The 16680-nt window shown below is 41.8% G+C and overlaps 1 protein-coding gene across 1 annotated transcript; it reads right to left on the reverse strand.

The window, feature by feature from the left end:
* Positions 1 to 5975: 5975 nt before the first annotated feature.
* fzd4 (frizzled class receptor 4) lies at positions 5976 to 14217 on the reverse strand. Its single transcript, XM_004075745.5, has 6 exons — positions 13624 to 14217; positions 11817 to 11954; positions 11197 to 11580; positions 10364 to 10509; positions 8853 to 9100; positions 5976 to 8741 (listed from the first exon to the last, which is right to left on the reverse strand). The coding sequence occupies exons 1-6, from the start codon at positions 13876 to 13878 to the stop codon at positions 8323 to 8325; spliced, it is 1590 nt and encodes a 529-aa protein (XP_004075793.1). The 5' UTR covers positions 13879 to 14217; the 3' UTR covers positions 5976 to 8322.
* Between the last annotated feature and the right edge of the window lie 2463 nt (positions 14218 to 16680).

Below are 16680 nucleotides of genomic sequence, written 5' to 3' on the forward strand. Positions count from 1 at the left end.
TTCAGCTAAATCGCGGTATCCCGTTATTCTTATCAAAATGTCTTTATTAGAATCATATAAACACAAAGAAAAAATAATTTTATGATATTTCATATTCTTAACTACTCAATGTTTTATCAGGGCCTGTTTGGATGAACAAAGACTGATTTCCTGGAGATGGTAATTGCTTTTAGATCAGTTAATGAGGGCAATTTCTCACGGCACACTTGACCATCTCCCACGGCACACTAGTGTGCCGCGGCACACTGGTTGAAAAACACTGCACTAGACAGTGCACTGAACATTTTTTCTTCAATGATTTGTGATCTTCACTGGTGTCCATGGATTACATGAAATCCTCTCCACCTTTATCCACCTTTGTCATGGTAGGGAGAACACACCAATGTAAGGGTTGGGTCATCTAAGATAGCACAAGGGATAGATGTATATGTCTTTAGGCTGACAAAACTATCAGAACAATTGTCGTGTTGTTGTGTTATATTTCTCTGCTGTGTTTACCAGGTGAAAGATTTGGGAACTCGCTAACCTCACCTGTAATCTCCTTGCTGCTGCCTACCCTAAACCCTGAGGAACAAACATATTGGGCATGGCTAAAAAACTCACCCTAAAGAATGATTTTTGCAGCAAAAATAAAATTATTGGTCCAGATTTGGCTAAAAAACTTTGTTAAAAATAAAAATAATAATAAAAAAAACTTTCCAGCTGTTTATACAATGAAACATGCTGGCTTTCAGAAAAAAATATTTTCTATCTTTTGTCCCTGAGGAAAGGCTCCTGGTTTCAGTCTGTAATGGGATGCGGTGAAAGCTCCTATATATACTGCGGTGGGTAAAAGTGGAGTTAGCTCCAACAGAACTGGAAACAAACAATAATGAATAAAGCAAGTGAGTGAGGAGCGAATGCGTTCCATTTATTTTACAAATTGACCAAACCGACTCATTTATCAAGGTTTTTAAGCTCTTAAAAAAGTTTTATTCGTGTTATTATGTATATTTCTCAAAAAAATAAAAAATAACATACTTTTATTTAAGAAACTTCTCACTATTGTCCGAAAATTGTAGTTCTGAAATGTGATTAGAAACCAGAGGATCCTCATTTTCCTTCTAGACCTTTCTAAGACCTTAAATAGAGGCTGAAAGTGTTTTGTCTTGATGATGTGAAACGTTCTCCTTTGTGGTGCATCACCAGGCTAGGTAATTGGGATAAGAAAAAGACCGGGTCTCTAAAGTTTCTTCTTTTCTTATCAGTCAGTCACTTCCTCCTTTATTTATTCTGGACAGAAAATCTCCAGACTATAAATATTTAGTGAAACCTAATTTTCTGGTTAGAAAAGCATAACATTTAGCAGAAGACATCAGGGAATGGAGATTGCTTTCGTCATAGCTGAACTAAACCCATGAAATTGTTTTCTGGGGTTTTAGAACCTCTTACAAAGCTTTCCTATTTACTTTGCATTATATTTACTTCCCTTTTTAGACTCTTGGATTTGGTTATTCTCTCATTAGTCTGGGCAAATAAAGCCTTTTGCAATTCCGCAGACCGCTTACACAAAGACATAAATAGAGAAGGCTTTGGTCTTCCCTGTTATTGGACTGTGCTCGAGGTGCTCTATTTCTGGCAGTGGCATTCTCCTGATGATGGCTGACTGACTGCATGACTCCCAACTTTGGCTAAAAACTTAATCCCCCTTAGCTGGAAGGACTTGCTGCTCTGTCCTTCGTCAAACATCACTTCAATTCACGACTTCTCTCCTACAGCTAAAGTGTCAAGATATTCTGAACAAATGAATGTATATTTTGGATTACTGAACAGTGGTTAAATGAAAAATATTCTAATTCTGAGGCAGAGGGGAAAACATCCACAGAGCTAAAGCGAAGGGGGGAGAAGTCTCCAGTGTTGGGACATCCAGAGTCATTCTGGAGCTAAAGAGCCTAAAACAGGTTTGAAACTCACTTCCACAGACATTAGCTGGAGAAATATGTATAAGATGAACCCAAACTGAAAAAAGATTCATGAGAAATGAGCTGGACAGCATAAGGGTGTTCTGTGAGAAATGACCAAAGTCTACAAGATAGAGATATGGTGGTCTAGGATGCCATCTACTGGTTACACAGAGTTATAAAGTCAATCCCCTGAATCGCAATTCATGCATGAGTATTACTGAATGATCAGTAGTGTTTGTTTTATGAGGAGCTCCAAATATGTAGCTTATTGTTTTGTTTCTTGTGGATGGCCAGTACAGACACCAGAGGATTTGTCTTTGAGCATGCAAAATAAGTGGACATCAAACCTGCAGATTATTTTCATTTATCAAGCCAGTGAGGCACCTGAAAGATCTTAACCAACTCATTAGGGCATTTCTAGCCCATCAGCTCACTTCAAAAATGAAAACCTCAGTCTTTCATGCAGCCCTCCATGCACAAAGAGCTCTCTGTTTAAGCTTGACGGTGAGTAATTCTCTCATCTCCACTTTGGCCCTGCTCTTGGATTTTAAACTCCGCTTGTTAGTGTTTGGCTGCAGAACCGACATTTTGAAATCCTTCTCGGACTGAATTGGCTCTGAGGCCAAAGTAACTACGTCATCCAGAATCCCTGGTGGTGGCTGTTCGTCCAAACTATCAGGACTGCAAAGAACGGGACAGGGGTTGAAATATTGCTGAGCGAGAACAGCTGCATTCTTCAGCCTTTTCTCCTTTCCTCCGTTTTTCTCATGCAGTGTTTTATACATTAGAATCCGGTTTTATCTAGTTTATATAGTTGGGACCTCACTTCTCTTTTTCTCTCTGTCTAGGCTTCACATAAACACACACACACATACGCACGCACGTACGCACAAACACACAGACGGAAAAGGAAGACTCACAAATACACACAAGGGAACTATGTTCAGCAAATGCGAAGTTAGGCCAAGGAATTGTAATCTTGTATTCCTGAAAATTACAGTTTGACTTCCTGTAACAAAGTGATATAAGGTTTGTGTCTGTGTGTGAGGATCACAAGAACAGACAGACAGCTGGTTTCAAATGCAGCAGGTTTATTAGCACAGCTAAAAGTCCACAAAGCTAAATCAGGGTCAGGCAGGCAGGAGTCAACAACGAGCATGGGAGCATCACAGAAGAAACAGGAGGAGTCAAGATCCAGGCGAGATTCGGGGCAGGCAAGCGGAGTCAAAGACAAAACAGGGTCAGGAAATCAGAAGACCATGTCTTGATATAACGCTCCGTAAAACAGGCAGAATGGCACAAACAATACTGAGTGAGGCTCAAGGCAGTGCTTAAGTGTACTGTGGGTGAGTGCAAATCAGAGTCAGGTGTGGGGCATCCAGAAACTGCGCTGGGGTTGCTGGGAGATGAAGTGCACTCAGAACTCTTAGAGACGGTACCGGCTGTTGGCCAGAGGGGAAGACAGAGAGTGTGTCCTCAAGCATTATGACCTGGTTTTGTCACTAAAAAACAAATTTGTGTTACATTGATTTGTGTCAAACAAAATTTGTTGGTTTTAAGAAACCAAAAATGAAGAATCTTAAGCAAAAACTACAAATGAAAAGGTTTTGAGTACTAAAACACATCAATACAAGTAAAGCGTTAGTCATGTGTACCACATGCTGCAGGCTTTTGGACTGTCCGGGCCCATGGAGGATCATAGAGAGGAGTGGCCACATCTTGAGGGGAGTGCAGGTGTGTCTTGCAGTTCCCTTGAGCCTAGTATGGCCACCTTAAAGGATGTCATGAAAATGGAATGTACCATTGTGGTTTGTGTTGTAAGTGTATAGTGAAGTATTGATGCTGTTTTAAGGTGCCTTGTGCCACATTCTAGTCTTTAGTAGGGTGTGAGTACTGGCCGCTTACCGACTGGGTATGAATGCTGCACACACATAAGAGCCCGTAGGATATCCACACAAACAACACTCTGATTGTCCAATTTTCTTATTTCTAACAGTCAGGCTGCAGGGAAGGAGTGCACACTCTTCACTTAAACAGCACTTACGGGCTCCTTACCCAGTTCTCAGGATTTGGAGGGGATAAAAAAAAGTAAAATCCATGTGATACGTTTGTGTCTCACCTACTTTACGGGTACAGGTTTGCCTATTTTTTGCACACAGACAGCCCGTGTCTACCCATAAGGACAGTTGTGACTAAGGCATAACTTATCCCAAACGGTGATTAAGTGCTGACATTTTTTCCATAGCGTTTCTGCGAATGGGAATGGTTTTTGAAGGAGCATGTATCTTTATGCAGGAGTAGTGTGTGTGTGTGTATGGGGGGAGGGGGGCACATCTGGAAACAATAGACTGGTAGATGCTGTCACTTTTCCTTTACCTCAGGATTTGGCGTTTGCACTTAAACAAACACTCACTTTACTCAGTAAATTACAGGACAGCATTTGGAGCGGCACACTTAAATATTTGGACCCTTTTGTCTTGTTTGCAGATACACACACACCTACACACACACACACACACTAACACACACAATCATTTGTCTGCTACTCAGACGAGCTCAAAGATTGCCCAAGCTAAACATCACTCCTGGATTGTAAATAACAGCCTGAATAAGTGTAGCTGAAAGATCTCAGTTGATTCTTGGATTAGTTTGTGCTGGAACAGATATTCTTGTGCATGATGTCTGGAACTGTGAAGTTCTGAGTATAAAGCCGCAGTTATCTCTACAGATCCTCTTTCATCCAGGTTGATCCCATCGAAGTTGTAGGAAAAAAGTCAACAGAACATGGTTCATTTTAATATTGAAGATGTTTCTTCTCCAAGAGGATTTCTTTTACATCTGAAATACATTGGTATCAGAGCTGGTTTATAAACTCTAAGAATGAAGATATTTAATTCATTCTGACAATTAAAACAAGTCACTATTAATGACAGAACAACGGTTTCTAAAGCCAGGCAACTGTATTTTCACTGTGGGTTTAAAGTTTTTTAAATTAATTTTTTATCTTGGGTGTCTGCGGCCGGCGAGTCTGCAGGTTGAGGAGGGAGAGAGGGAGTGCAAGTTCCAGCTCAGGAGAGAGGGGTTTCCTTCTCGACAATCGAGGAGCCTGAGAGGCAGGATAAACCAACGTAACAAGCAGCATCCTTCTGTGGACCATCGAGACATTAACACTCACCTCGGACACACAAAGACACACATGTCATGCATACATCACCTCCTATGTTGAATTGAACATTGACTTTGAATGGACACTTGTACGATACTTTTTATCTTTTTTATATGGTTCTCTGCATTCTTTGTTACTTTTTTCATTCTTTTATCTTATTCAATCTTTATATTTAAAGTGGCATCCACAATATCACAGTACAATCTATGCAATAACACACAAAAAAAATCTTTAACTTCTGTGCAAATTGTCAGCTATAGATGTAAAAATTTTGAATAAAGTATTTTTCAGCCATGATCTGGTGTCTAAAGTGACAAACAACAGAAACGTTCAAGGTTATGAAACTATCTGAACATCTAAAGTTCCTGCTATTTGCTTTACCCTCATACTTTTGTAAGAGACCTTTTAAACCTATAGAGGGATTTGGTTAGAGCTAAACTAAATCCATTGGTTGGAGAATCCTGACAACCTAATTTGAAAGCTTGAGCAACTCATGAAGAACTAATTAGTCACTTTAGACAAAAGGTGGCAGTATTGTCTAACCCAGGTTGGACAATGCTTCATCCTGTTTCCTGGACTATAGAATGAAGAGTAAAGTTTAATGAAGGTTTTCAGAAATCTTATTTTCTTGCATTTGCTATTTATCAAAAAGTAAAAACCCATTATTTAAATTTACAATGCCTAAAATTAGTTTACACATCTTACTTCAAAGCTACTTTTAACTACTTTTTAGTGTCAATGAGGCATATACTGCAGATATACAGACTGATTAATTTCTGCAGAACGATCTTTAAAAAAAGGTTTGAAAAAGTTATTTAAATTTGCCATCGATCCTTATGTGAGGTGAAAAGACATGAGCAACAAACTGAAAACCAAAAGGCTTTTATTCATCTTCTTCTGATACAAAAAAGTTTTTAAATAAACAGGCTTTTGAACATTCATCAATTCTTTTTACAAAGATAAATTAATACACACATGACACTGTAAAGACAATGAGCGTTCTATACAAAGGAGTGTTTCAAACCTTCAAAGCTACAATCTGTGTTTTGGAAATGTCCTCATCATTGATTCATATCTGGAGTTTTTTTTTTTAAGGGTGTTTTGAAATTTGCGCTCCCTGTGGTTGAGTGCTACACACTCGCCGTCTATCAAGGCACATTCTGTGATTTGTTGGAGAAGTTAACTGTAGATCAGTTACAGGAAGGAAGACGCACAAAAAATTAATAACAGTGTAACCCTTGTGCTATCCTAGGCACTTTAACATTGGGAGTTGGGTCATCTAGACCCACTAGACCATGCGCTGAACTTTTTTCTTTAATGATTTGTGATCTTCATTGGTGTCCATGGATTAAATGAAATCTTCTTCACCTTTATCCTCCTTTGTCATGGTAAAGATAATCTGTCAATGTAAGGCTGGGATCATAGGATAGTACAAGGGTTAAGAGGGAACTAAGCTAATTCAGTTTGCTTTAAGTGACCGATAATCGTTCTCGTAAATGTAGATTTCACTTGAGCCACCGTTTCCAGATGCATGTTTGGAAACACTAAGCAAATAATGAAACATTTGAAACACTAAGCAAAGGATGAATTCAAAGGCTGTGAGAGGCACTATCTGGTTACAGATGACACATAAGGACAGGTGCAAGCGATTCAAGCTCTATTACTGCCCACTGAAATGCAAAAGGACAACCATCACATTCAAACATTCAATTAAAATGCTTTGCTCAAAGGGATTGTCAGGCAAACATGCAGGAGCTGTTTTTCGGTTGAAAATCCTTGAGACGAGTTAAGTTTAAAAATACACGCCAACATGAAGCACGGAGAACCTGGTATGTCTGGGAACGGAGGCCTTAAGGTGCATGAATGCAATCACATACTGCACATGCGACAAACAGCAGCTGTGACCCAGAGAAAAATAAACCTTTGACGGGTATCTTGACATCCTTTTTCTCTCCTTAAAATTGTTGACACCGTGGTTGGAGATCGAGTTGGTGGATAAAAAAAACGGACATCTGGTGTGTGACCCCTCAATTTAAACATAACTCAAATATTTTAGCTTACACTGCACTTTTAATGCCGACAATGCATTCTTTCCTTTATTTTTCTGCATGCTCTAGAATTCCGATTACGCATATTTTGGCAACTGATTGTCCAACATTTTCCTTTTCAGAAACATGGCTTCACTGTTTGATCAGGGGCAGGGGGATATTTGAGTTTTCTGTTGCTCCTTAAGCTTATAAAGAATAGGATTTTCATAAAAGCCGCAGACTTCATTGGAACAGTTTTCTTAAAAGAGCAAAACCCAAATGCCTGCATTTCCCAGGCACAGCAGGTCCTGCTCAAGGCTGACTATAGTGTGTACACCTGGCAGTGTTGCTTTCAATTTTACAAAAAAAATTGCCGCATCTATGACATCTCTCAATATTTACGCTGTGCATATTCCTATCGGCTCCAACACTTAAGTTATTATACATTTTTAGTGCATTATTCCAGCTTTAGAGCTGGTTTCCCAAACAAATTGAGGCAGTTAAAATCACGTGTACTAAGAATTCAAAGAAAATTTGATCAGTGGTTAAATAAAAAGATTTGAGGTCATAAGGTAATATTTTACTGCGATAATTCAGATTAAATGGTACGTTTGTATTTTTTTTGGAAACTGTGTCTAGTTGTTAGGTGATTCTGGGAAATTTCAGTCCGAACCTGCATAATATCTGCTCCAGTGTAAAAATTACAAACTTAAAAAAAAAGAGACAACAGCTTAAAGGTTTACAGTGTTCAGCAGCTCGGTTTGTTCTGCTGGAAAACTCTGGAGAAAAAAGAGACAGAGAGGTAGAGATGGTGCAGTACAGCTTATTGGTGGATCTTGTTTGCATATTGATACCACTGTTGTGCCTGTTCTGTCTCTTTTTCCTTTTCTTCGCCTCTCTGGAAGACAGCGGTCGAACCGAGGTAGAGAGGCTGCTGCTGCTGAAGCATGACTTGTTCGTCTAAGCTTCTCCTTCACAACCTCTATTAGAGGCACAGGGAGTGAAAGTCCGAGGGCTCGTGTGATGCCATTTAATCCAGTGGCACCATTGGAAACGTCCCACTATGGGTCACATTTTTACCCAACACCAATCTCCTTATACTTTCGATCCTTCATTGAACAGTTTTTTAACAGGAAGAGAGTTCAGCAGATCCTGTTTGCTGTCCATTCTCTCATGGGCTACCTTCTCACACGACTGTCTCATTTCCTTTGCCAGGTTTGATCCAGCCCTCTCCCGGTGCGCTCTTACCACCTCGCCCAACATGGCCTTCTCTGAGCAGCCGGGAAGAGCAGCGCTGCCATGTGTGGAGAGTCTTTGCCGACCAGATCCACATTCCCGACGTGATCCCCACCAGGAGTGACATGAAGATACGGAGCATCTCCGATGTCACGTATGAATCGTGGGTGCTGGTCTTGAACTCTCCCCAGTGGGAGAGCTGGTAGAGGTAACAGCCGATTACGGTGGATGCTGGGACGGTGTACAGTATGGAAAAGACGCCGATCTTCACCATCAAGCGCTCCAGCTTGTCTGTTTTGGTGCCGTCCTTCTGTAGATTGGAGCGAATCTTGAAAAGCGCCATGAGGCCCGCACAAATGAACAAAGTTCCTGTGGGAATGAAGACAACAACTGCAATGAAGACACAGAGGACTCAAAAATGAGTCGCATAACTTAGATGATGGGAATACAATTAAATTGTATCCATTGGGCTGGACTTACCAACGAGGAGGTAGGTGGCAAGTGGAGCCACCACGAAACCTGTGAGGGCCTCCTGCTGCTGGTTGCCGACATAGCACAGCCCTGTCAAGTCGTCTGCATCCACCAGCCTCATGATGAGTATTACAATGGTTTTGGCAGCTGGGATGGCCCACGCAGCAATATGGAAGTAGGAGCTGTGCATTTCAATGGCCTCGTGGCCCCACTTTAGCCCAGCTGCCAAAAACCAGGTCAGGGTCAGGATAACCCACCTGGAAGAGGGTGAAAGAAAGATCTTTTATCAGAAATGACCACAAGAAGATGGTTGCTCTGAATAAAGAACAGTAAATGATTTTGTCAGTGATGCTTGAGATTTTAGGGCCGGTTTCTCTTCCTTGTAGCTGCAATTGTTCGGTAATGTCACATGTTCATGGGAAGAACTTGATTTAGTACACCTGTTCACCTGAAATTCTTGTGGTGGTGGTTTGTGCATGGAGAGGGTGGGACGGTCCTGGTATTTTTTTGCTGGCCTCTTCATTTATCACATTTATCTGAAATGATTCCGGAAACCTTTGAAGATTTTGGTTTTTTGGCCATGAAGTTTTTATTTACTTTTGTGTGTTACAAACAATGGCAGTTCCCCACCAGGAATAATATGGGGTTCAGTGTCTTGCCACTTTGACACGTGGGTCGCCAAGGCGGGAACCAAACCTGTGATCTTTCAACAAGAGGTTGGCCGATCTACCTGTGCACCACATTATTTCTGAATGTAGAGATTTTAGATAAACGACATGCATCTAATTCACAAACAAAATAAAAACTGAAGAGATAGTGAGACAGCCAACTTGAATCCCACCTTGGACCTTTCTGTGTGGAGTTTGCATGTTCTCCCTGTGCATGTGTGTTTTCTCTGGGCTCTCTGGAGTCCAAAAACACTTTTACTGTGTTCATGGTGACTCACAATTGTCCCTAGATATGCATGTGTGGCCCTGCCACAGACTGGCAACCTGTTCAGGGTGTACCCCACCTCGACCAACAGTAGCTGAGATGACTCCAATAACCCCCTAAACCCAAAAAGGATTCACAATATTCTGAAAATGGATGGTAGCATGATGATTGCTGGGGCATCTCAAAGCTTTGCCCTTTGTGTTGACTGGTCATAGTCATAAAGGTGGATGACTAAAGTTGCTGGTAGTTCTCAGGTTATCACGACTGCAGGACTGCAGGAGTTTTGTGTCCATTTATGGAGAAGTGTAATATTTTTGGGTAGTTGTGATTTTCTTCAAACCAGGAAGATAAACAGGAAAACGGAGGCGCAGGGAAACAGACAAAAGTGCTGTGACAGCAGCAGGTTTCCACTGCAACTTTAGTGCAGCCTTCACTCCAAAGGAGACAAAGCTTTGAATGGGAAAACAAATCCACTAATACAGAGGTTATGGGACAGGATGAAGGTCTTATGTTCCACCATGAGACCTTAACAGCACTGCTTTGACAATGGAAAACTGTGACAAAAGGTTTCATGTGCTTAAACTAACCAAAGGGAGGAGGCCATGCCGAAGAAATAAAGCAGGAGGAAGACGATGGCGCAGCCGGTGCTCTTTAAACCTTCCTGTACTAGAACTGGCACTCCAACGGCATCCAAGTCACAAGAAACGCGCTCCCTCCCGAGAGTAAGGCGTACCTAAAAAGTCCAAGTAGTTGAGTTAATAACAGGAAAGGGAAAAGGTTTTTTTTTAGCATCGAGCATCCAATTACACATTTTTGAGTCATTTCAAATCACATGGACTAGATTCTGTTATTATAATGATACAGTTTGTTAAACATTGATTTACTTATATATATATATATATTTTAAGCAAGTTATGCTTGGTTTTGATTAAATGTTTTACATATTTAGAAAGTAAAACTAAACTATGGTGAAAACTAATAACCTTAAAAATTGGATCCATTGACCTTTTATGAATTATTGTAAACTTTTGTGAATGGAGATCAAACAAAATCCCTTATCTGGTTTATTTTTAATGACCCACTCAGAGGAAAATAGTGTTTTTGGTGTTTTTAACATGTTCTTATGGCATTGGATGGATTTCTTAATTCAAATTGGATGGATTTCTTAATTCAAATTGTTGTGAATTGCTAATGAACTCCTGTCGCTCTGAAGAATATATGTCCTAGAAAATGACACAGGTATTCTGGATAATATCTGCATAATTGGCATAATCTTAATTAAAAGAACACTTGGAATGCTTTGAAAATAGATCAAAAGATAATTGGAGTGGCTTCTTAAAATACACCTAGTTTTATTCACTCTTTTTTTATGTCTATCTAATCCTAAGAACTGATTCCTTAAGAAAAACCCTGAACTTACCAGATAGGCAACACTATATAGGTTGCAGCACATAGACAGAAAGATGATGGGCCTCTCAGGATACGAGAATCGCTGTGAGTCCAACAGAAAAGTCAGGACTGTCAAAGTAGTCGACAGGAAACACAGTACAGCCCACACCGCCATCCATGCATCTGTGAAGACTTTGGCTCCTCGCCGGTAGAGGCCATTGTCGTAGCCACACTGGAGTACGCAGCTTTCAGTCTGCTTGAGCCAAGTGTACTGATCGGGGGTAGAATCCAGGGCTTGACAGTCTTGGTCAGAAGGATGGTGGACCGATTGGTAGGGCGGGTCCTCGTCACCTGGACCCTCCATACACATGTGGTTGTGGTCGTTTTGTGGTGGGAAGCGGCTGCAGTTTAGTGCCTGAGAAAGAAACAGGAATTCCTGAGTGTCTTTGCTGTAAAAATGAAATGCGTTATAGACTTAGACTGGTTTATAAATTCAGCCATTCAACTGTTTATACAGCTATTTTCTCAAAACCTGAAAAATCCAGCAATTTACAGGAAAACATATCGTTAATAAGGCTGTTATTATTTATAGGTATTTTTCATGTCTGGTCAAATTATGTGTAAGTAAATATTGATATGAGCGAAACTCACCTCGGGCCATGTATATCCAAACTCAAGGAGAACCGGGAGGCATTTTCTCTTGACAGACAGACACATGCTCCCACACGGTCCGATGGGAATGGGAACTTTGTCCGTGCACATGGGGACATAAACTGAGCAGAGAAAAAACTGGAAAAAAGTAGAAAAAGGGTGTTGTCAGATTTTATTTTATTTTTGTCTTTGCAATACAAAATTCAACAAACTCTACTTTGCGAAAGCAAGGTTTAACAATTGTAGAATAATTTGTTTGCAAAAAGATAATTTACATTTTAGCCTGTAACATCCAGAGACAGTAAAGTCAGGTGTTTTTACTCTTTCTAGAAAAATAAATATGAAATGTTAACTGCACCGCATGCATTAGCATCTGGCTTATCTGAATTTTCATTCCACCGATTACTCAAGTTTTAAATAAAAAATCTCTTAAGAGATGGAAGCTTGCAACGCCACCAAAGAAAGGCCGTGCTGTTCTGTGTGTTGGTTCTGAAGCAAAGGGGAATGGGTAAAAGTCTTGCAGCCTTTGTCCAGTGATAGACAAACTGACTAGAGCCCCAATGAAGCAGGAAATGCAGAAGGAGTGAATGTTGGGAACAAAGTAGGCCTACACTTTAGTTTACCACTTCCACCATGTTAGCAAAATGAACATTTTACTTTTAAAAACCTCTGTTTTTAGGAGAGAGGCAAAAACAATTTTATCGAAATCAAGTCTCAAAGACATGGGCTTGAATGAAGCGGTTTTCTTCCTTAAGATGTATGGTAAACAGATGAACATTTGGGGGGCTGGTGTGTTTGGGACTCTGGACTTTTGGTGCCAGAGAAGTCCACAGATTAATAAAGTTGCTCTCTGAGTCAGTGGACTAGGAGGAGCCTCCAGCGGCAAACACTCGCAAACGTTTATACAAGTGGGAGATATTAGGTTTCGTGCAGTAGAATTTCTAATGCTTCCCACGGTGAGCCACGCATACTTAACCAGTGACGGTAATGTAACTCATGTAGGTGTTTCCCCCCCGATCCGTTTGTAACCTTAGTGTTGCCGCTTCAGTGCTAAAAGCTGCTCTGGGTTCCATTCAGGAAGCCTCCCATTAGAGCTGATGCTGGGACAGTTCCTGGCTCTCCTGACTCTCAGAGCAAAGCAGATTGTGTGTCAGGCAATCTTGCTGGTCAGTTTGCAACTGGGGAATTTCATGGTAAAGCCCCCACCCCCATTTATGCCTGCCTCATATAGTTTTTCTGCCAAGATATTTTCCAAACAGCTGCACACTAATAATCCAAACCCGGTTTCTGAATCTTCACATGATGCATGTGTGCGGAAATTGAATTTTTGTCATGTCACCAGTGAGTCCAAATATAGTCTAAAATAAAATTTCTGGTGTGGGGGGTGTAATGGATGCTTTTCTTTTTCTTTGCTTAAGTCAAACAAGCAACATTTGTCTGAGAAGACTGAGGGCAGCTTTGTAAGCAGGAAGACAGTCCTAAAGAATCAGCTGTTGCTGTGTGGGGCATGAACTCGGAATGTCAACAGACCCTCCGGGAGGGGATGGAGGGGGCATTTTCAATTAATTTAGCATGCCAGGCTGGTATGGGTGGGGGGGGGGGGGGGGGCGTCGACTTTAATTAAAAAGATGGGAAACAGCAAACGTCAAATGCTGATTATTGCACTGTAAGTACGCTGGCTCCCTGTGAGCTGCGCACAGATCTGCCAGTTATTGCTGGTAGCTGTGGGTCATGTGCTCTGGTCCCCACACAAATCTATCCCAGCACGGTATGTGTGCGACTACACAAAATATAATAAAAGTAGTACCTTAAGCTGACTGGAGCAGCCGCACTGTATGAGCGGCGTAAATGTGGTCAGCTGCAGCTCTGCGTCCGACTGCAGCATGTTCCCCACCAGATTTGGCATTTTGGTGACATTATAGCCGAGCCCCTGGCACATGCTGATCCGGATCGGGTCACAGGTCATCTCTTCCATCTCATCCCCGAATGCGTTGACGGCGCAAAGCGCGCGGAGCAGGAGGAGCAATGCTCCCGCGGAGAGCCTCACCATGGTCCCGCGCATGTATGTTCACCCCAAAAGAAATGATCTCAACGAAGGCTGGAGGGGTCGCCCTGGTAACGGGAGCACGCAGGTAAAAGTCCAGCGGGACAGAGAGAGCGCATGTGCTCCGTCAGAATTAGGAGTTACAGCATTCCACCTTTAAAAAATCCAGCAAAGCTGTTCTGAAACAATCCCCGGTCCATGCGTAAAGGATAAAAAAAGAACCTTTCCAAACAGTTAAAAATAAAACATTTGACTAAAGCATCCACATCCTTCCAGCTCGGTTTCCTGCGCGCCGACGCGACGTGGAGCGGCTGCGTCTGCGCCTGCAAGCCTCTAGAGCTAAACTTTATTGTGTCTGCGACGGGAGACCGATTTCCATTTCCAAAGCAGATCTGACCAATCCCGGCGCGGGAGTTGGGTTTCCCGGACCAACCCGTGGCCAGAAGGGCGGGGTCCCAAAGAAAAACAGAGGAGCGGACCGCATCTATCAACCTACTCCTCTCTCTCCTACGATTATCGAGCTCTGCTTTGGAATCTCACTGTTTACTGTCCTTTTACCCCTTTTTTTATCCATTTGCTTTTTCTGTGTTCTTTTATGCTCCCCTTCTTCTATGACAACTTTTCTCTTTTCTTTCTAACTTACTTATTTACATCCAAAGCTCCAAACACGCCCCCCCTCATTTAAAGGCCACTCAGCTTTAAATAGTCTTGACATTGTGATTGAAAGTGGGGCGTTAAGGCATATTGACGCATTGCAGGTCTGTTTTGCATTGCAATGAAAGCCCATACTGGACAGGTTTTGTTTGCAAGTGGCACCCCAGGAGAGAGCTCCATTCTTGCAGAGTGAAAAACAGCAGGAAAAAAAGCTTTTTGGCTTCAGAAAAGCTGAGAGTTCAGGACTGATTGACTCTTTTTTTTTCAAATACTACTGAGTTACTAGAAGCATCTGTAAGCTGTAATCAAATGTAGCTAGAGAGGTACCGTACGCAAAGTAGTAGGTGTGTGTACCGCTGCACAGCAGCAGCGCTCAGATCCAGTTGTTGAGTCCAGAAGACCTATGAGTTGATAAACCTAAGCAAGAAAATTATCCAGGGCAAAATTTCTCTGGAAAATGAAATGCAGTTTCTCAAGTTCTGGTTATAATCTTTAGTGAATAGTGACGCAGCATTCTGTTCCCGTGCAGACAGTTCATCACAATTTGAGTTGATTCCAGTGATGTTCTGTGAATTCTCCTTTTTATGTCTTTATTTACATTTAAGGTTTATATTTCTTTTGTCTAAATAAAAAATAAATGTGTTTGAAAATATTAAAAGAAAACGTGGGATAACTCCTCTGGAGTCAGAGCTGCAGACATTTAATTCAAAGGGACTTTAAAATTCGGTTGAAATAGGCAAATTCTAAATATAAGAATAGGTTTTATCATAAAGTTGATAAAAATTAGTCTCTCAGAGTTTCTTCAGCTTATCTGGGACTTCAAGAATCAACAGAAAAGTCCTCTGGTTTCATTTTGCTCTCCCTCCAGAGTTAACCGATGACGTTCTGCTGAATCTTTGGTGACAGTTGATTGGCAGCAGCAATGACCTCTCCACCTAGCCCTGGCAACCCCCCACCCCCTCACCCAACACTCCACCTTCTCACACCACCCGCATATGCACATTCGAGTACACACCATCCCCCCTCTGCTGCTCCTCCAATGAACCTGAGGTCAAGACCTGAAGTAATTAGCACTGAGCTGGAACAATAGAGCGGGCCTCAGAGCTGATGTTTATCAGCGTTGGTGTGTCCATGTTTCAGGAGGTTTGTGTGTCTAAAAGGTAAAAAAAAAGGTAATAAAACATGAAACCAACCTTGAATTAAAAAGTAACAAAAGAAATATTTAACCCTGTTTGGATCTCCTAAAGAGATCCAAAACTCTGTGAAAGAAATGGGAGGAATGGAGCTGACGGTGAGACGTTTTCTCAGTATCAGCTGGACTCCAGCAGTCCTGTTTACTTTCAAAGCAGAGTGTGAATAGCAGGAGAGAACACACAACATGCTGTCATTGATGGACCAGTGACCATCACACTGAGCAGATAATGACCCCTTTAACTGTTTGAGCAGTGAGACCTTTGAGCCAATGATCTGAGAGAACACTTTCCTGCACTAAAGGCCCGTACACACCGGGACGAATATTCGCCAGGCGTTATTCGCCAGAGTTTTTCGCCACGTTTTTTGTGTTCACACCCAGGCGATTTTCGCTGACGATGAGCTGAGCGAACATGCAATTTCATTCCCTGACATTAGATGGTGCTCCTGTACACAAGGTGGCGCTGCGCAACTTTACGCTTCTTAAAGTTGCTTTTTACTCAGAAGAAGAGAGCAAGTATTTACGCGCTTGTCAGAATAATACAAAGAAAACATGAATATTTCAAGCACCAGTAGCTCCAACTGGTGCTTGGTTCGGGGATGTTTTGGAATGTCCGTCATTATTGCTTCGCGGCTGTGTAGACGCTACTTGGCGTCTATCTTCTTCGCTGGTATGTGTGCTCAGCAAGGCAGTTTTGTGTTTGAGCGCCCCCAAGTTGTGTTTTACTGTAACTTCAGAAGCTCCAGACACGTGTGCAAAAGCGCCGTTCTCATTGGTCGAATAGATTTCGACGCGAGGCGTCAAAAAAAAAAAACGAACCCGAGGCGTTTTTTTTTTTTACGCTTTGACGCCTGGCGTTTTTTCGCGTCGGTGTGCACACTCTCATTGGTGCCCTTTGTTTAGTCACGAGGCGTTAAACGTCGGCGAAAATCGCCGGCGAAATTCGTCCCGGTGTGAACGGGCCTTAAGACTGC

This window comes from Oryzias latipes, chromosome 13 (genome assembly GCF_053564925.1).
Source record: "Oryzias latipes strain Hd-rR chromosome 13, Olatipes_Hd-rR_3.1".
Lineage (NCBI taxonomy): Eukaryota > Metazoa > Chordata > Actinopteri > Beloniformes > Adrianichthyidae > Oryzias > Oryzias latipes.

What these genes read in the sequence shown, in the direction of transcription:
- fzd4 (XM_004075745.5), bottom strand. Translation starts at nt 13,878, where the DNA reads ATGCGCGGGACCATGGTGAGGCTCTCCGCGGGAGCATTGCTCCTCCTG. An exon ending in GGCATGGCCTCCTCCCTTTG is followed by an intron (nt 9,101 to 10,363) that starts GTTAGTTTAAGC and finishes ACCCTCTTCCAG; the next exon opens with GTGGGTTATCCTGACCCTGA. An exon ending in TGCCACCTACCTCCTCGTTG is followed by an intron (nt 8,742 to 8,852) that starts GTAAGTCCAGCC and finishes TCATTCCCACAG; the next exon opens with GAACTTTGTTCATTTGTGCG.